At 36.5% G+C, this 19,936-nt stretch overlaps 1 protein-coding gene across 2 annotated transcripts in view; it reads left to right on the top strand.

Moving 5' to 3' along the window:
• The window catches only part of LOC150090750 (proton channel OtopLc-like), a 104,760-nt gene that overhangs the window by 74,909 nt on the left and 9,915 nt on the right, over positions 1-19,936 (top strand). Inside the window, exons 3-7 of one of the 2 annotated variants that reach the window (XM_090372409.1) lie at positions 2,502-2,625; positions 5,268-5,451; positions 8,925-9,079; positions 9,999-10,209; positions 13,587-15,719. In XM_090372409.1, the coding sequence (XP_090228535.1) occupies positions 2,502-2,625; positions 5,268-5,451; positions 8,925-9,079; positions 9,999-10,209; positions 13,587-14,530 (1,618 nt within the window). In that variant the 3' untranslated portion in view covers positions 14,531-15,719. Of the gene's footprint in view, positions 1-2,501; positions 2,626-5,267; positions 5,452-8,924; positions 9,080-9,998; positions 10,210-13,586; positions 15,720-19,936 lie in introns of those variants that run through there. The other variant, XM_090372410.1, reaches the window with a different exon arrangement.

Here is a 19,936-nt window from a genome sequence, read left to right as displayed (position 1 = left end):
GGTGCATAATATTCTTAGTTGCTTCGGTTCAAATTCAAACCGAATCAAGCTTATCAACAAGTAACCATAATTAACAACAAATAACCATATTCATAAATTCAGTTGTTCAAAAGGGAATGCAACGAGTTTATTGCAAGTATTGTCAGAGAAAATGAAGCCGCAAAAAATGATCGCACCAGTCACTAAGAAAAATAAAGAGCAGTAAAGAGATTTACCAAGATGTCCTTGACGATTTAAATAACTGCCCGATACAGGAATAACAGAAAATGAAACCTATTTTATTAATATGTATAATTAACCACTCTTTTACCACGTGGAGTTTTTAATATATACAGTATTTTATTAAGCATAGCCTAAACTAATATATATAATAGTGTGACGTTTCGGGTATCTTCCCCTTACCCATCATCAGACCGTGCTGTTTGGGAATAGAGATAAAATTAAAAAGGTGAAGGTTACTAATTAGATTTACATTGAGCAGTTCTAAATTACAGTCAATTTTTTAAACAAAGGATCAGTTATAAGATGTATTAACAATTGGTCATTTCTAATTTTCAATAATAATGCCAGTGAGTAGATAAATAATTCTAAGCTATAATAACAAATTGAGCATCTCTATGATTATGTCGTAACTGTAATTTTAGAGATGCTCAATTTGTTATTATAACTTAGAATTATTTATCTACTCACTGGCATTATTATTGAAAATTAGAAATGACCAATTGTTAATACATCTTATAACTGATCCTTTGTTAAAAAATTATGATTGTAATTTAGAACTGCTCAATGTAAATTAATTAGAAACCTTCACCTTTTTAATTTTATCTCTATTCCCAAACAGCACGGTCTGACGATGGGTATGGGAAATATACCCGAAACGTCACACTACTGTATATATTAGTTTAGGCTATGCTTAATAAAATATATATTAAAAACTCCACGTGGTAAAAGAGTGGTTAATTATACATATTAATAATTCTTAATGGATAAAAACTACGTAACGTCCTTCCCCAAGTATACTGAAACGTGTTTTCTTATGGCCCTTATGCTAAATGATAGTTCATAAGTATGCTACCTCTCTAGTGGGTTAAAATTTTCAAGATCAACTTAGAAACTCACGGTCTACATTTGGAACAGAAAGGCGTTGATTTTTGTGGATTTATTAAAGAAAAACGATACCAGTAAAGAAGAAAGGTATTGTGTAATTTTACATAATTTCAAAAAATTCTTAAAAAGAATGAGAATAAATGTTTGGAGGAGTTTCAGGAGGGAAATGTCTGGAACGAATTTCAAGAGAAGGCCTGCAAAGGACGTCAATGTTGAAAGAAATTCTATAATAATGAAAACAGCATACTACACAATCCACGAAATATACTTATGGTGGACAATTATACCTCAGCCTCCTTATTCAATGGGCCTGATCCCATGGATTTTTTTTTATTTCGATACCCCAAGAAGCATCTTCCTAAATAGTTTGAATTTTATGAATGAGAGGTCTTGATTTTGAAGGCAAAAGTTGCCTTCAAAATCAAGACCCCTCATTAAATCACAAATGAAGGCGCGTTTATGTTTTCAAAAGAACATTCGCAAAAAAATTAATAGTGGTGGCAGATACATAGAGTAAATATATACATAGTACTAAAGCTTCGAGTAATAAATTCCTAAAGTTTGTTTCAATCTACTGAAGAACACATTTTATGTCATAACAGGCTGTACGTTAGCAGTACCAGTGGCAAATGATGCAAGAAAGCAAGCTTATACAGCATCAGAAATAAAAAAAAAACCAAAACACGACATCTTCCCTGTCACCTACTCATTCTCTCCAATAGTTTTGTTTACTTCTTCCTTGAATTTGTTTAAACTATAGCTATCAACTTCCACAACTACGGATGGAAGTCTGTTCCAACAATCACCTACCCGTTTGCTAAAGGAACTCTCATTTGTGCGGTCTGAGCAAGAGGAACAATCCATTAAAAGCCATAAACACCTCAATCAGATCAGTTCGCAGGTGCCTAGTCTCCAGAAGCTACAATTTTCAGAACTTAATGCTATGTAATTTAGTCCCAAAATATGAGTAAGCTACGATGTTTTTTTGGTAAGAGCACCCCCTTTGTTCCGCTCACAAATCTCGTTGCAATTCTTTGTACTCGTTCCAACAGCTCCACATTCTTACTAAAATGAGGCCTCCACAGTATTCAAGATGTGGCCTGACCTCCTCCTTATCCCTGCTAGAAAAATTTTTGTTTATCATTGCCAAAACTCCATGATCTGTCCTTGCAGCCTTTCTGCATTGCTCAAAGAACTTCATGTCTGACTGCACAATTCCCAGATCTTTCTCATTTTCCATTACCCTGAACAAACCTTATATTTCCAATTGAGCATATAACTCAGATGCCATAAACCATAATGTTAGAATTTGAAATGATTTTTCCCATCTCCAATGCTATGTAATTTAGACCCAAAATATGAGTAAGCTACGATGTTTTCTTGTTTATTTACAGCTCTGGAATAGGAGAGACAATACATGCACTCAGTGGCCTCTACGCACAACTCCTTATCGTTATAACCGCCATCTTAATATTTACGGAAGTTCTTCACGGTCCAATTCCCCTTTTGTATTTTCACGTAAGTATTTGTCTTAATACCTTGTTTCTTGCATAATTTGATATCTGTATTTGTTTAGGACTCATAACACTATTTTGTTAAATGAGTATACGCTTACACTATTAGGTAACTCAGGGTAACTGCTAAGGTAGACAAGAGTAAGAACAGGTGCACACATACTTGCATGTACACTAATGCTAGGAGAATAGTAAATAAATCAGATGAATTTGAAGCATCGATTAAGTTCAAATGCAAACACTGTAGGGATATCAAGAAGTATTGTCATTCAGACATACGGGGTGCAGAACTTTAATTTGGGCGTACATGTACAATGTATACATAAAGGACAGGGGGGCGGAGTTATGCTCTTAATTAAGGAGCATAATAAATCTAAGTCAGTGCATCCAGTCGACAGGGGTGGGCAGTGCAATGTTGAGTCAGTCTGGTGCGACATAAGCACTGGTAAAACAAAAATGAAAGAAGGAGAATAAGTCTAATGACTGTCATGAGTATGACAAAAACTATACAGAGAAATAAAGTGGGCCAATAAATCTGTCTTAAAATGGGAATTTTACCTTTCCAGAGATTGATGGGAATCTGCGGGTTGGTCACACACTAGCGAGACTTTTGTGAATTTATTAGATGACTGTTTTCTACAGCGGCATGACAGAGCTAAAACACCCTTGATTTTTTTTTCATTAGTAGTAGCGATTTTTCATACATTAAGAATATACAGGTAAAAGACCGAACAGGCGTCAGTTATCACAGCTTGCTGATGTGGGACTTCTTTAAAGACTTATTTATTAAACTACTGTCAAAGGTAAAGGAAAGGCCTTTTGCTTCCGTAAGGGTCACCACAGAGGTTTCAGACAGTTTTTAAATTCTATGTAGCGGGGCCAACTGAGGAAGTTACCAACAGAAAATTCAAAATGGGAATCATTTAGGAAAGTAATCAAAAAAGTTACTAAGCTTTTCATACCAACTAAGAAATACTGTTCAAGGCTTAGACCTAAATGGATATCAGACGAACTCATGAGATTCGTGGCAGAGAAGAAAAATGCATGGGATGCACATAAATTATCAGGCGACGCAGAAGCCTAATGACTAATATTAATAGTTCAGTCCCCAGGGTTCACTGCTGGGCCTATTGCTGTTTTCTAAACTTATTAACAATACTGATGACAGTATCAGGCTTAATGTCTAAATCTGCATATGATACAAAGGTTGGCAGGGTGGTTAATGACAGTGCTCAAGGTAAGCTACTGCAACAAGATCTAGAAAAATTAGTCAGCTGAACTGAGAAGTGGCAGCTTAAGTTTGACATTGATAGATGCAAAGTACTGTACATGGGTAGCAGTAATCCTAGATTAATGTATCTACTCAGGGTAGTGGAAAACGAAAAAGACCTGGTGGTAATGTGCAGTCAGATATGAAGATCTGGGAGCAGTGCAAACAGATTGCCAAGACATCTCATGCAGTTTTGTCAATGATATACAGAAATTTTGCTAGCAAGAACAAGCGGTGATTATCCCATTGTACAAGTCAATGGTTAGGCAGCATCCTGAGTACTGCATACAGGTCTTATATTTATTACATTTTAGGAAGGATGTAGATCTGCTGGAAGAAATGGTTCAGAGACAGGCAACGAGGTTAGTGAGGGGAACAAAAGTGTGGTTTTACAAAGAAAGGCTTCATTCTGAAAATTGCAGCACCTAGAAACCAGCCACCTGCGAGGTATCTGATTGAGGTGTTTAAGGCGTTGAAAGGATTGAGCAAGCTCAATGTTGATGGGATTCTTCTTCTTCTTGCTCAGACTACAAATATTAGGGACATAAATTCAAATTGAAGACGGATGGTTGATTGTTGGAACAAGCTTCCATCTGTTGTTCTGGAAGTGGGTAGTTTGAATAAAGTCAAGGAAGAACTTTACAAACTAACTATTGGAAGGAGTGGACAGGTGATTTTTTTTTTTTTTTTGGGGTTAATGCGTCATAATCTCGGTTTCTTCCATCATTTTTCACTACTAATAGTACTACTAGTTCTATTCACTAATTCTGTCCTATCTCAGAACTAATTTTTCTTGAAATTAGTTCTGAGATAGGACAGAATTAGGACATGATTTCCTAGTAAACAGAAAAGATAAAATATTTGGTTTTCTCAACAAAATCTGTACAGGTCATTAACAACGAAAGCCTTCATTTATTCAGTAGATTAATTAATATAATTTTGGAAAATTATATTTAATTTTCCAAAATTTACATTATTTTCGTGCCAAGAGAATTTTTTAATTGCACGGAATAACGCTATGCATCTTTTTAAAATGTATTGAAATATTTTAAAAATGTAAATTTTTTGAAATGAATTCCAAATTATTTTTGTTTTAGTATAAAAGTTTTATTTACATTTTATATTTTAATTATAATTTGAAATATTTGCGTTATTCATTCTTTAACTATAAGGGTCCTAATTTTCTTGAGCACTTATAAGTTCCGTGATCCACTGCTATTAATAAAAGATTCCCTCGCACAAGATCTAGCAATTTAATGATCGAGATATTACAATGTGATATGGGTTAGCAGAACATGCCGTTTAAAAATGTTTAATGAAAAAATGTAATCATATTTTTTCGACTGGTTTTACACATAAAACTTGTCTCGTTTCAGGGTTATCTTTTCACATACTTGGTGGGCATTGCCATTGTCTGTCTAGTTGGAGCCTATATTAACGTGCTAGCTGATAAGTTTTCGTCATCTCGAGATGAAGACGAAGAAGACAGTACCTACAACCGCAGCAGGTTAACGCTATTCAGCATAGACACCAGCATCTATCTGAGGATTGGTGCTTTAGGTAGGAGGAACCGACTCATTACGAAAGAATAAATATGTAATTTGTGGTGTAAAACACAATTTTTCATTTGAATTGATAATTATAATTTAATAAACTCTTTTTTTTATGAAATCCGAAAATTCACCTTTACGAGTATATGTGTTGCATTTCAGTCATGGACAAAAAAAAATTACATTTAAAAGAGAATGATTCATTTGGTTAAATCATAATCAAATATGTGTACATACTGGTTGTCAAAGGCGAAGGATGAAAGAAAGATAAACGTACTTCGATAATTCGGACTAGAAAGTTTTGAGAAATGCACTCTCATCACCTGAGGCCGATGACGGAAGAGGAATTCAACTGTTCGGCGTTGTTTACTGATGCAGGTCAGAAATGTGTATATAAAAAGGTGACGGTGGACAGAAAGAAAATATGAAAATCAAGCAATATAAAATCATATAGTTTGAACACCACTGTTTCTTCGAGAAAGTGATCAATAAAAATGTAACTCTCATAATAGTTCAGAAAATCCATACAAATCATTAAAGATAAATAAAGAAAATATTAAAACTAAGTACAGTATTAGAAAAGGGTTAATGCTTTACTGTAAAACAGTCAGACTGGTAGGAATACAGATGCAGTATTTCCTTTCACGGAATAATGACACAAACAAACAAATTTTATACACAGTATTTGTGTATGTGCACACACGTACACAAATATATAAATTTTCTGTTTATACTCCGGACGACCACATAAGGTCAGAGGAGTTCACAAAATAAAGACAGATAAGCATATTAAGTATTATTAAGTACAAGTCAGGCGGGCTTAAAGCTTAAATCACGTTCACTCAAAGTCTGCGTACTTTTGTGCTCTCGCGTTCGACCACTTGTCTTAGGTGTGTGTGTGTGTGTGTTAAGAACCAAAGCAACTAAGACTATGGGGCTTCAGTATATTATGTCTATAATTCTTCTGTCGCTTTGCTGGACAAAAAACCAGAACATCCGGGGGGGGGGATGGGAGAGAGAAAACATGCAACTTTCGCCCGAGACCGACTAACTCATCCATGTTGTGAAAAAGGCCCATAAAAATTACTCCCCTCATTGATGGAATTCGAAGTCAGGCCTTTTCCACCCGGTGTGGGAGAATGGTGATTATGATCACTGTGCTATCAGCGAGAGCAGTGAGAGAGATAGATGAAAGAGAAATAGAGGGAGGAGATGTATATGTAACATGTTTGGTTTTTTAAATTTTTATTTCAATGACTGACCACTCAAAATCTGGAAAATTCTAAGGTCTGACAAGGCTGCCGTATTTGGAGGACTGAGCTGTAATTACTTTTATGTTTTTCTTTATGTAATTGTTTCGTCTTGTACTTTAAAAAGACAAAGAGAAAAAATCGAATTTATTATCTCCTCAAAATTCTTGAGTGAATTTTAGCTTATAGTGGAATGTATTAAATTCATTAAAGAAGGTATTTATTTGTTGAGAACCTCCTGTGATTAGTACATGATAGATGTAATGGACAGAGAGTTTAACGTCCGGGAGTGGGAGATGGATTTGTCTGTCTACTTGGTTACGAAATGTGTGCTTTTACACAAGCCAAGTAAAATTTCTGCGAGGAACGTGCCAATGCCCATTTTAACAGAAAGGACGAATATCTGTGAAAAAATAAGATTCTTGAAAGTAACGTATTTTGTTTGAAGTAGAAATTTCAACTTAATATATCCAATGTGAGGTCTGTTCAAGAACGAGGAGTGTCTCTTTGAAAAGGTAAACAATTTTAAATGTTGAAGTACTATGTTCACATTCACGTTAGTATAAAGTGAGAAAACAGCAAAGGTTCAAATACGATTTACCAGCTTATTGTGAAATATAGCAGTACAAAGCAGGTGTGGTGCTTCTGCGCATCCCTATTGGATAGAGTAGTAACCATAAGTTATAGTAGTCATGGAAAGGCTGACGTAGCCGAGTCATGAGCGTCGGTAGCACGCGCTCTTTGAGTGGGCCGGGATTCAAGCCTGTGACTGTTAAATACGATTAACATTTGTATTGCTGATTTATTGTAACTCCACTGACCTGGTGGTCGTGCTAGAGTATAAACAACAATATTTTAGGCCTGACGTAGCCGAGTGGTCAGGAGCATGAGTGCAGTAGCACACACTCTTTGAGGGGACCGGAGTTCAAGCCCGTGACTGCTAAGTACGATTAATGTTTGTGTTGATGATTTACGGTAAACTCCACTGACCATGCCGGAGTATAAACAAGAACATTTCAATTAGTTATTCAAAGCAATGTCATTAATTAACTCTGAGTCAGTATTAACTCCACTAAAACGAGTAGAAGTTGCACAGTTTATGTCATATAGCGTTATACACGGAATTGCGACCGTCAGAAGCGGATGTATTCGGAAAAAAATTTGCATGCGGTAGCATGATGCTATATAAAAATGACTGGGTGTTTGAGAACGCTTTGTAATCTCCAGGAGAGATATAAACATTCTTAAGAAGCTGCTACAGCAATTGTGTCACTTGTTGAATGTCCACCTCCAGTCAGAAGAGAAATGTTAATTGTCAGGAATTTATCTAAATTCCTTTTTCTAAATTCCTCTAAATTTCCTCTAAATTCCACCAGTCTCTAAAATGCTAGGACGACGTCGATGTCTTGCTGTCAGCTAGATGCTTAGGGAATTCGGATAATTGGTCATAGCGAGACCGGGTGGTCAAATTTTGAAGTGCAGTTTACACAAGCCACCATAGCTTTTTTTTTTTTTTTAATGAAAACCGCAAAAATGAAGGGTATTAGGACCCATAGTACTTAGTGCCGTGCGTGGGTTGAAGACCGAGAAGACCGAAAATACGTGTTGATATTAGATTCAAATTTCTGTAGTAACAAAATTTACGGAAATACATGTGAATGAGTTCAGAAGTACAAGGAGTAAACGAGGAAGAGAAAAAGTTAGTTCTGTGAGTCTGGAGTTGAGTCAATGAATGCCAAGTGGTAGCGGCACGTGTTCGGACTGATTTGAAATAGTGTGTGTTGGAGGGGGGGGGGGGATTACATTTTTACTAGAAACTGTCCACGGAATTATCTAAAAAAAAAGGGCACTTTGGTAAAAATTCACTGATGCTGGATACTGTGGTTACGGGAAGACAGTCACACGAATCAGAAAGAGTAGGGTGGGCAAATTGCAAAGTACAAGAACAATCCAAAGGTATGCGTCTGATCTACAAGTATTTTATATTCTGGAATGGGGTCCCAGTTGACGTTTCGTCGGTGGTAGAATATCCCAGATTGGCCAAGAAACTGCTCAAATAATACATGCAAAAAATTTACTATGTTTTTACTAATTTAGAGCAGCAAAGATTTTACCAATTTAAATGTGTAATGATTACCGAAGAATAACGCGCACTTTACTTTGAATTAATACAAACCTTTTAAGCAAGTTTCATTTTCATTCATAAACTAACAAATTTCTTATGTAATTTCAGTGTTTGGCTTGGGTACCTTGATACCAACAGGGCTGGAGATAGCATCTCTCTTTACCATGCATGAACACTGTATAGATCAGTTAAATCTGGCTCAACCCGTTCTTCAAGGCCTCTTCACTTTTCTGCAGATGCATTTTCTTTTCATGAATGCCCAGGTAAGTCGAGGTGCTTTAGATGAAACATTTAAAATGTCATCGAGATATAAAAATTACATAAACTAACATCAGAGCGGTATTAAATCAATATAGCACTGAAATAGTGCTTGGTGTTAAACTGAAATTTTTAGATACAGCTGCATTTTATAATAAACAAGATAAGGAATAGTTCACACATATTAATTCTGTTCTACACTGACCAAACTGCTTTTAAAAACTTTTTAATAATACTGATTGATTTATATTACGTGTATAAATAAAATCGAATGCAAATACTGTACAATTAAAATTTTAAAACGCGTTTGTACTTGTACAAATAACATATGAGATAAAAACTATAATACTCTGTACAATTACAAGCGTCATATACGTAGTAAAATATGTTAAAATGTATAAAAACACATATAAAATATACAGTAGCCTTCGACATCCAGACTTTGTTTTCTCAACAGATTAGCTTGCATTTAGCAACCTACTTGGATATACCTTCATACTATGTGATGTTGATCATGTGCTTTCATATATCTGCTGCATGATTGACGTTAGCATCATTGTCTGTTCTGATGTTGTACCTATTGCCTTCCCCTTTTCTTCTCCTTTTTCAACCTTCCATCGGGTTTTGCCACAACTGAATATTACCGATTCATCGGATAAATGCTTGTGGCATTGTCTCTATTCATTTGATGAATAGAGACCGAGACATACTGTCTCGTACTGCATATTCATTGCGTCTAACCGGCGTCAGCATTGCTGGTCATTCTCACATCCAGTAGTGATTTCCAGACCAGACAAGATTCAATTTGCAGGCCAGGTAACTGAGAAATTCTTATTTCTTAAATAAGTGTTATTATGTTTATATATATTAAGGAAAAATGCAGGAAAGAGGAGATACAGTTTATTTATTTTTTTATCATTTCAGGAAATAGTGCGTTCATTGGGATGGTTCCGCCATATTGCTTTGATGCATTTGTTTGCCACAAATATTGCAGTGTGGGTTCGACTCCTACTGTGGGAATGCGCCAAGGATTGGTTGGATGCTGTTCACCACTTTGAAAATGCCACAGACCAAAATAGGAAATTTAATATCACAGTCCATTCTCTAAACAACAAGGGTGAACACAAAGTTTACTGTAAGTTGCCCAAGTTCAGTTATTTCATATAGTCAATCGTGTTTTACAACTACTTACACACTTATCTCGAAGTATGTATGTAAAATGGAATGATTTTAAAACCTTTGTATACAGAGTTCAGAGCATAAACACTATTATGCCGAGTTCAGAGTATAAATACCATTGCAAAACACCTTAATGTTTCATAATCGGATTATTTATTTAATGATTATTGAATAACACATTACGGTTGCCCCAACAAAATGTATGATAACAAAAAACAAATTACCAGTACTAATCATAAAGGTACAGGTAAACGCGTACAACTATCATCATAAACACTACGTCTCATAACACTATATTTACATTAAAACAAAGTGGGAGATAACAAAAAGACATGATGAAAAATGCAACAAAATTTTGAGGAAGTTATAAATAATTTTAACTAATACAACGAAAACAAAAGGATGCACAAATACCTAATGTAGTTCCTGAGATCAAAGAATATTTGTAGCATACATCAACTAGCTGTCTTCTAAAAAGATGAAGTGGTATACATAAGTCAATGTATGATCAAAGATTAGTGGTACTGCAATGCGGATGATGAAGCTCTCTAGAAAGAAGTTCGAAAAATAGTGTGGAATGTCGAAAGTAAAAGGTCTGCTTGAGTTAATTCTTTAGATAAATTGAGGACCACGAGGATGACTTCAAGCATCTATGCTGGTGAGCACAATCCTCGGATCCTTATCCCATTGGGCATTTGGGGATAAACTGTAAAGGCGTATTCGTCGATATGATCCACCAGCCACTTTACTCCGGTAATTTAGGACAATTTTATTACATGAATGGTCCAATATTCCTTATATCAACACTTTTCTACTATGTCGCATCGTGACGGAGCGGTGAGTGAGGTCAAAGGCAATCCAACACGTCAATAGCTCATGGTCCTAATAAAATTGCAAGGCAGTATAGCATCGAAATGAATAAAAAATTCATTTAGTTTTAAATAGTAACGATGTGTTATTCATGATGCCAAGAGGGCAAGGGATGAGAAGGCAAAGGTAAACATGTGGTAGTCCACTCTATCTACACGAAATGAGAAATCCCATCGTGAATCTACTAGAAATCCCATATTGGCCAGCCTTCTTCTACACTGTCCTACCATTAATATCCGGACACCTGCATATCTACAAATAACGTGTGATGAACCATTTGGCCTTTATTGAAAACAAGAATTTGCCATAAAGGTTGAAATTTTTTTGCAAATGTCTAAAGGGACGACCAGCCAATCTCTATTTCTCTCTTCATGCACACACCGACGAACCAATTCATCCCAGAGGTTCCTATAAGATTGAGGTCAGAGCTTTGGGCTGGCCTGTCCAACTTTTCGACCCTCATGTCGTCCAACCATCCGTCACAACACGAGCAGTATGACGTGGAGTGTTGTCCTGCTGATACAGGCATAGGTCTTTCTCGCGTGCGCCCACATCGTATGTAACGCATTATTGTCCAGAAAAAAAGGGAAAGAGAGAAAAACCAATGGTCCCAGGCCAAACCATGAAAAACAGGGCTCAAACCATTACGCTGCCTCCACCAAATTTCATTTTCGAGGCTATACACTCCGGAAAGCAACTTTCTATGGGCATCCACCATAACTAGGCACAATCGTCAGGCTGGTAGACCATTTACTGTGACTCGTCACTCCAAAACACAGCTTTCTATTGGTCTATAGTCTAAGCACAGGCCTTACACAAAGTAAACGGAGTCTGGTATTAGTCGGGGTTATTAGTGGTTTGTGGACGGCTGCACAACTGTAATAACAAATTATTATCACAAATTATGATAACAAATGATAACCCACATTATGCAGCATCCTGCGCATTATGGTTGCGCTGAGATGTGTCCCAACCTATCGTCTCAGTGAGGGCCTGTGTGTGTGTGTGTGTGGGTGCGCGCGCTGCGACAACGTCGACCTGAGTTCCGAGTAGACGATTCTTTGCAAAGTATCTCCTGTCACGTTCCATCGGATTCTGAGGTTTCCGGGTAGTTTCCGTAATGGTTTCAGCACCAGTACGCTTCCAGTTGCAGTTCACATCACCAATCGTCGACCTAGGGATCATCAGTCCCATTGAAATGTCACGCACAGACTGATTGCTTATGTGGCATTCTATTATCATTCCGCGATAGAAGTCTGTTAAATCCGTCGATCGCAGCATCTTGCATTCACAACTGTACTAAAGTCTCCTCGAGGCCTATAAGCATATTCATAGTTGTCTGATACGTACTGGTTGGGTCTGATATGTCCAACTTATCAACAGAGGCGTGTCCAGATATTAATGGGAGGACAGTATATACGCACAGGAAATTCGATTATTAAAATTACTGTAGCAAATGTTTTTTTTTTTTTTTGCTGACAGGTGTGGAATCAGGTGATATTACGAGTTTAGCGTTCTGAAATGCAGCTTTGGTTACCTATTCTCGTAGGGTTGTTTATTATTTGACTGACTGTAGTGTTTTTGCTACAGTACACAGGACTTGTCAATCTCCATTGGCCTGCGTCATCAATGAGCTGTTCCCGATCACAGGATTGCCACTGGCTGGATGTTATACGGTTATTGGTTCAATCTCGATATACCTGAGACATAATTGTACGTGACAACTCCAGTAGAGTGGCAGTATCCGAAATCATACCGGCATGTCTGGCGCCAAATACCATGAAAAACAGCTCTGGGCTGGCTATGCTGTTAAAATCCAACCCAATAGTTCGAAGAATTTGATAAAAGAAGTTGCACCCATAGAGACCTGAGAGACTTTTGTTGAATCATGAGGTAAAATATCTTGGCGGCATGTGCACAAAAATTGAAATCCCTATGCAGAAAAATGAAGAAATAGAGAGCAGCAGGAACAGAAAGAATAATAGCACTCTACATTGGGATCTTACCAAGAACAACACCTCCCCTATTTAGGGAAAATGCGGAAGGTCTCGTTGTGGGTAATTCCGATTTGCAGTCAGAAATCAACGCATTGTAGATATCGATAAGTGGGGAAGTTACATGGAATTTATTCTGGAAATTTGTGGGCAAGTAGTAATAACAATATAACGAATAGTCGTATGTTGTTCAAAATTAAAATCAACTTTATTTATTTACTAATCGTCATACTAAAATTATTTGTACATTTTACTGCAGTTAAATGTAAATCGCTATCTATGATCGAGTTTGCCTGTTTAAACATGTACTGCAAAGGATCGCTCACAATTAAAATTTCTTTTCAATGCAGTTAAATTCCATGCATGAATGGCGATTTCATTTCAATTGCTTATTATAAGCATTTGATAAATCTATATTATCTTCCACTTCACAATTTAGATTTTGATGTGTAATATTTTGATATTTCAGTTGCTAATCAATGCTTTTGGAAACATCTTGAAGAAGAAAAGACAGAGGGCTTTATCTTTCTTAACGCGTGTCTTAAGAACTCTACCATAGGAAACATATGGAAAAAGGCTATGCCTTACATGTATCCCTTCATTATCCAGTACTGCCTAGCAGCTGCAGGAATTATCTATGTCGTTTGGGCTAATCTGCATGTTCGACGTAATAAACACAAGCAGACGTCTTCTAAATCTCAATATGGGGAGGATACAAAACGGCATGGTCTTGACTGTCAGGGGTCTTCTAGAGGACTGTTTCTTGGTTTACTGATTCTCTTGGCGGGAGTAATTGTTCTCATCCTGTTTTTTGTTTTGTCTAATGATAAGGACTTTCTGGACGACATGTTCTACGCAATTGTGGCAGTGAGAAGCTCAATATTTGGATTATCTGGATTAGCTGCGTTACTTGGTTTAATCCAAATACGACAAATGAGGTCAAAAACAAGTAGACGACAACGATTACACAACCTTCTACAAAGGGTGGGGATGCTTGCTGTTTATTCATACGGCATGTGTAGTATGATTGTTGGAGGAGTGCATATATATCAAAACGAAAACCTTGCTTTGTTCATGGATGGAAGTTTTATGGTGATTCAAACATGCGTTCAATCCCTTTTCATCCATCAAGTATCAAAGAAACGGTGTGGACCGGCAAATGAGATCAGCAAAACCCGACCTGGGAGAGAGGTAGTCATATTTCTAGTATTCTCTAATCTGATTCTGTGGCTAATTGAGTCTTTCACTGCACAAAACCATGTAGCCAACCAATTACAGCTACACTTTTATGGAAAAGCCACGTGGTCATTAATTAGTCGTATTGTGCTTCCTCTTGTTATTTTCTACCGGTTCCACTCAGCTGTAGCTTTGATGGAAGCTCTTAGAAAATCGTACAAAATAAAACGGAACTGAGTTAAAATAACCAGTGACAGGAGAGAGCCAGAGATATCTACACATTGATGCTTCAAGTGTCCAATATTGGAAGTCAGGATTATGAACCGACCGACTACGAAACAATCTAATATTTTATTTTCCCACTAAGCTTCATTGGAAATAAATTCGATTTCGCTATATTTCAAGTTGTTTCACTCTGAGGCGGCAATGCGTGCTAACTCAAAAAGACCAGTTCATGAATTAAAATATATTTTAAATATTAACTTATGACTAGCTACAACAAACTTTTGTATTTTTAAGTTTAAATCGTATGTAATTCACTTGAACTCTTTCTGAAATAATAAATCTCTAATAATTAATTTCTAAGAACCACATACTGATATTCTGGGTTTAATGATCAGAGATTCCAGTTTTGCCAAGTTCAGATTTCATGTTCGAAATAAACCGACTTAGGCTTTGTTACTCTCAGTGGAGTTTCAATAATAAAATACTCAAAACTAGAACAAATACGAGACAGCTTGCGACATTAAATAACTCCGCATTATTAAAACATCTTATTTCATGGTTTTAAAGAGCAACGTAAAAAAAATTGCAATATTTTCCCATCATCAACAGAATAATTGTGGTAAGCAGTTAAAAAAACATAATGAAAGATTTTCCTTTGAATGGAGCAGACGTATTGTTGAAATAGTATTTTCCTTTTTATTATCTAGGGTTACGAAGAATATCAAAGTATTGTATATAAGTAAATCACCTTGCATATATACCACTTAGAGTCAGGTTATGTAAACTTATGAATAGAGGCCATAATCATAATAGGAAAGATTTACAATCTTCTCTGACTGTTACTACTCGTCACTTAACTAGTTCAGCTAATCAGTCGCATATGCCAGTTCTGGAGTTCCTGGAGTATATGTTGCATTAACACTAACTGCTCAAGGTATAAAACTAGCTCCTAGTACATCCACCAATAAACCGGAGCTGTGAAAAATAAATAAACTAGGGGTGACACTGAAGGACCCAGTTTTCAGAGTCGGATGACAGACCTAATCTTCTATAACCATGATAGAGGGAAATAATTTAATTAAATCGCTCTTCCCCACTTAAGGAAATAAAGAGCGGTTTCATTCAACTTTTGAAAATGGTAGAATTGAATTTCCTTATAATAGTGATTTTTTGATGGACGTAAATTATTACAGTATACGAAAGTTGGCAAGTTCGCTGCATTTTGGCTTGCCAAAAAAAAAAAAAAAAAACAGGTGTTAGCAGGACATCATAAAAAAAAAATCAACACAAAAGAGGCAGCAAGACTTCCCAGCTAGAAGCATGACGTTTTGTCTCTATACTAGTGAGTTTTTTCTAGTGCTAATGATGCTTAATGTCAGATAACTTAAACAGAGACTGAGGAGAACCAATGAATTTTGCAAAGTACGACACTCGCTAAAAATCACCAACGATATAAATAAATAATTCGATCTAACGATATAAATAAATAATTCGATCTAATGATAGAAATAAATAATTCGATCTAACGATATAAATGAATAGTGATATAAATTTCCAACAATATAAATATTCCAAACCGACGCATCTACAGCAAAAAGCAATTGCTGGACATAATTTTTTACTCGAATAATACAAAAGAAAAAGATAAAAGATTTAAAAAAAAAAGTGCCAAATGTCACGGTTTAGAATAGCCGAAGACACAGAATATAAGTGATCTGTGTATTATACTTCATAGTCCAGGACATGCTTAAACTGAAGAACTGCATTTTTAATGGACGGCTTATGAAATAAAAGGTGATGTGCATTTTTAACAGCAATTTGTGTGGAATATTGGCAATATGGTACGTACTGCTTGTTTTCAGGTCTCAAAGATACACTGTTCACGTTGCCAATATACGCTATTCTTCAGAATCCCAGAAGCAAAGTCTCAGTGCTTCAAATCAGGTGACCGAGGTGACAGTATGTACGGACACGGCAATTAATAATCCTCTTGTTAGAGAAATTTTCCCAAAGTATTTGTACAATAAAGATCCTGCGAAAAAGAACTTCATCTTGCATAAAAACAGTCAGTCATTTTAAGCAATTCATGCTGCTGGAGAGCTAGAATGACGGAGTTGGGCAATACTACTGGTACCAAACAGCAATAGAGACTTGAGATTTCACTTTGCACATACGAGATTGAATTTTGGATATCAACAAACAACTTCAAATGTTAAATTTAGACATTACCGTTCTACGTATTCCCATATGCTTATGGCATCTGCATGTTTGAATCCTCAGCACAAGCTTTGAGCGCCCTGCCCAGCAACGTGTACAGAGCATATTATGTTCAGTTTCTCCTGTTGTTCCTTTTCATAAACGAAAGAATCTCACTGCAGAACTCTACGCATAGATTGCTGTGGTAGAGTTCTGCAGTGAGATTTCCTAAATCATGAGAGGACTGCCTTTTGACCAAAGTCTGCAAATACGGCATTAATACCTCTAGAAATTGGTTTTCTTAGTCTACAAAATCTTTCATAGACGTCCGTTGTCAATTTTCAATTCTGTAAGCAAATGCCATTCGTATTTCCAGATAATTAGGGAAACGTTTGTCTATGCAACAAATCTTACATAATAATGTAAGATTTGTTGCATAGACAATATGTAGCCGATCTCATGAGGAGAGAGTAGGGGTTTTCTAGTGAGTTATTCCGGGTTTTTCAGCCAGCACGACATGCAAATCGACCCATGAACACACACTTGTACAGATATAATACAGATATATTATTGATGCGCCTAAAAAAACACTATCATTACCAACAAGAATAAGCGATTGAATTGAAGCATGATACAGGCTTAAAAAAAAAAAAAAAAAAAAACAGATGCTAGTTCTTGCGCATTTGTTACGGCATTCTCTCTTTCAGCACAGTAATATTTTCTATTTCGTGTTCGGGAATAGATTTCCGTCCAAGTCTTATGTCTAGTACTATCTTTAACATATAATCATGACGAGCTATTCGTCAACATCAGGTCTTATCGTAGTCCTTTCGGACACTGAAAGTCTGTAATATAGCTGATGCACTGCATTATGCTGTTAAAATAGTTTTAATCACACAGCTTGCGTGACTCGTCGAGTCAATAGCACATGATTACGAAACTAAAGAGCAACCACACTTCATACGAACGACTCACATTTGCTTATAATCGCTACACGTATATCCCCGACGTTGATTTTTGAACACCCTTCCATAAATCTCATTTATACCATCATCTTTTTTTTCCCTTTTTTTGGTAGTTGTTGGCGCATCGGCTTCTGTGGCCACAATGCACCTCCCAAGGTTTTTGCAGTACTTTGATCCAAGCCCGAGGCGGGATTCGAACACGCAACCTTTGGGTTGCCAGGCAGGCACTTTACCCACCCGGCTAGACCGGTCGGCTATATCATCTTCATAAAATTTTAACGCTTTTTGTCATTGATTTGGACTTTATAGGGAAGACTAAAAGGAAACTTATGTTCCTAAAGGAAACCTACAGTTTATTTTTGTCACTCATACTGCTATCATTTCATTTAAGTACACCTAATAATTGGGTCTCTTTCAAGAGAACCAATCTTGTGGTTCTCCTCTGAAGTATCACAAAACGAATGAAATGGTATACAAGTGATTTGAATAAAATGAATATTAGAGACGGAATCGTTGCTCACTGCAAAATAAACCAATCATTTCGCGGCGTTATTTAGTCATTTTAAATTTACATGCATATCGCTTTTTCATAAGATCGGACTGTGTATTATTTCACAATTAAGTAACTGAATACATACCAAACTAATATAGTAATACCACGTATTAATATTCGGATATATGCAAGCAACCTACACTGGGCAACAACTTTTAAGATTATGACTTCCCCTCTCCTGAAATATGGGCCATCTCATAGCGTTTTATGACCTGAATCCAAATTTAAAATCAGATATTACCTGGCGCCCACGGATTTACAGAAGAATACAGGTTGCGCTTACTGGAAGTATTAATGAAATTTTAACAAATATTACAAGAGCCGGCATAAAAATATAGTTAAATATATTTTTTTTCGCTTGCTTTTTCTTTTGTAATAATCAGGAGCTCTCTCCGATCAATGTTCAGCAATAGTGTGTCAATTTCTTAATGGTAGCATTATCTTAAAAAAAACGTTCACCTCGACATCACCAATATGACCAAGGTTATTTCTGCAAAACCTAAGTGAGAATGGAGAAAGTGTATTTTTATAGGTATACTGCTACCGCCATTTTGGTAGGCTTGCAATAAATTCTCAATCAAGATTTTATAGTTATCTGCTCTGTTTTAAAAAAAACACTGAGACAATTTCTTGAAGAATTTTCAAGCTTCCAATTCTAAAGGATTTAACACTTTCAAAATGTTCATCTTTCAGTAACTTTGATCTGTGGACCGACGAATACACCCTCTCTGATTTTGGCATCACTAATGCCTTAAATATTGATGTTTTAAATATTGAAAGGCATCGACATTCCTGTCAACAGCTTTTATTAAATTATTCATTAGACCTAACTTTATATGAAGGCAGTGGCAAAAATACATTTGTTCGATCACCTAGTGGCTTACAAATAACTTTTTTCTTTTCAAGCGGGCTCCTCCGTAGCCATGTGGGAAGGAGCAGCAGTGCGTAGCACACGCTTGTTGATTAGACCGGGGTTCGAGCCCGTCACCACCAAATACAGAGGATGCGGAAAGGTCGGGAAATGACTACCGCATATTCCCGGAGCAATATGGCCTTAGTTGCTAATGCTCCTAAAAACCAAATAACAACAACAACTTTTCAAGTATAAGATTCATGCGGGGGGGACCTTAATTTCGTAATGAATGGTTTTGGCTCGACTGCCTCATTCGCACAAAAAGCAAAATTTGTATAGCTAGATTGTAGATCTCAAAGTACCCCGATATCCTTGAAATCTTTGCAGATACCCCACTTGAATTTATCATACTGTGCTTTTCTTAAGAGAAGGTCAGCGTCCTCATTGAATCTTTTCATGTGGGGAGCACGGCCGATTGATATATTATTATTAATATCAATTTATTTCCGAAGAAATGTCCCTTTACAGCTATGCAGCTAGAGGACACGAGTTACATACAGAGATTAAATATAAATGACATACAAATTCATTGTGTACAAAGCACAGATACAATACACGGCCTTAAACAGCCTCTGGTGAAGATATATAAACATAAAGATACAACATACGAAAGTACATACAGATACAACAGAGCGTGGATAGCGCGGCTTCTCAGAGTCCACCTAAAACATGACAAGGGCATACATGTCTGCAAGAATGGAAGATCTGTCCTTGCAGAGCATTTCAACGTCTATGGCTAATCTATTCAATATTTGGAAGGAGTTATGTGGAAACACGTTGTCCAGGGAGGG

The sequence above is a fragment of the Mastigoproctus giganteus genome, chromosome 1 (assembly GCF_048544385.1).
Source record: "Mastigoproctus giganteus isolate SK-2022 chromosome 1, ASM4854438v1, whole genome shotgun sequence".
Taxonomy (NCBI): Eukaryota; Metazoa; Arthropoda; class Arachnida; order Uropygi; family Thelyphonidae; genus Mastigoproctus; species Mastigoproctus giganteus.
Note: the sequence above shows the minus strand (reverse complement) of the source record. Positions and strands in the feature narration are given on the sequence as shown.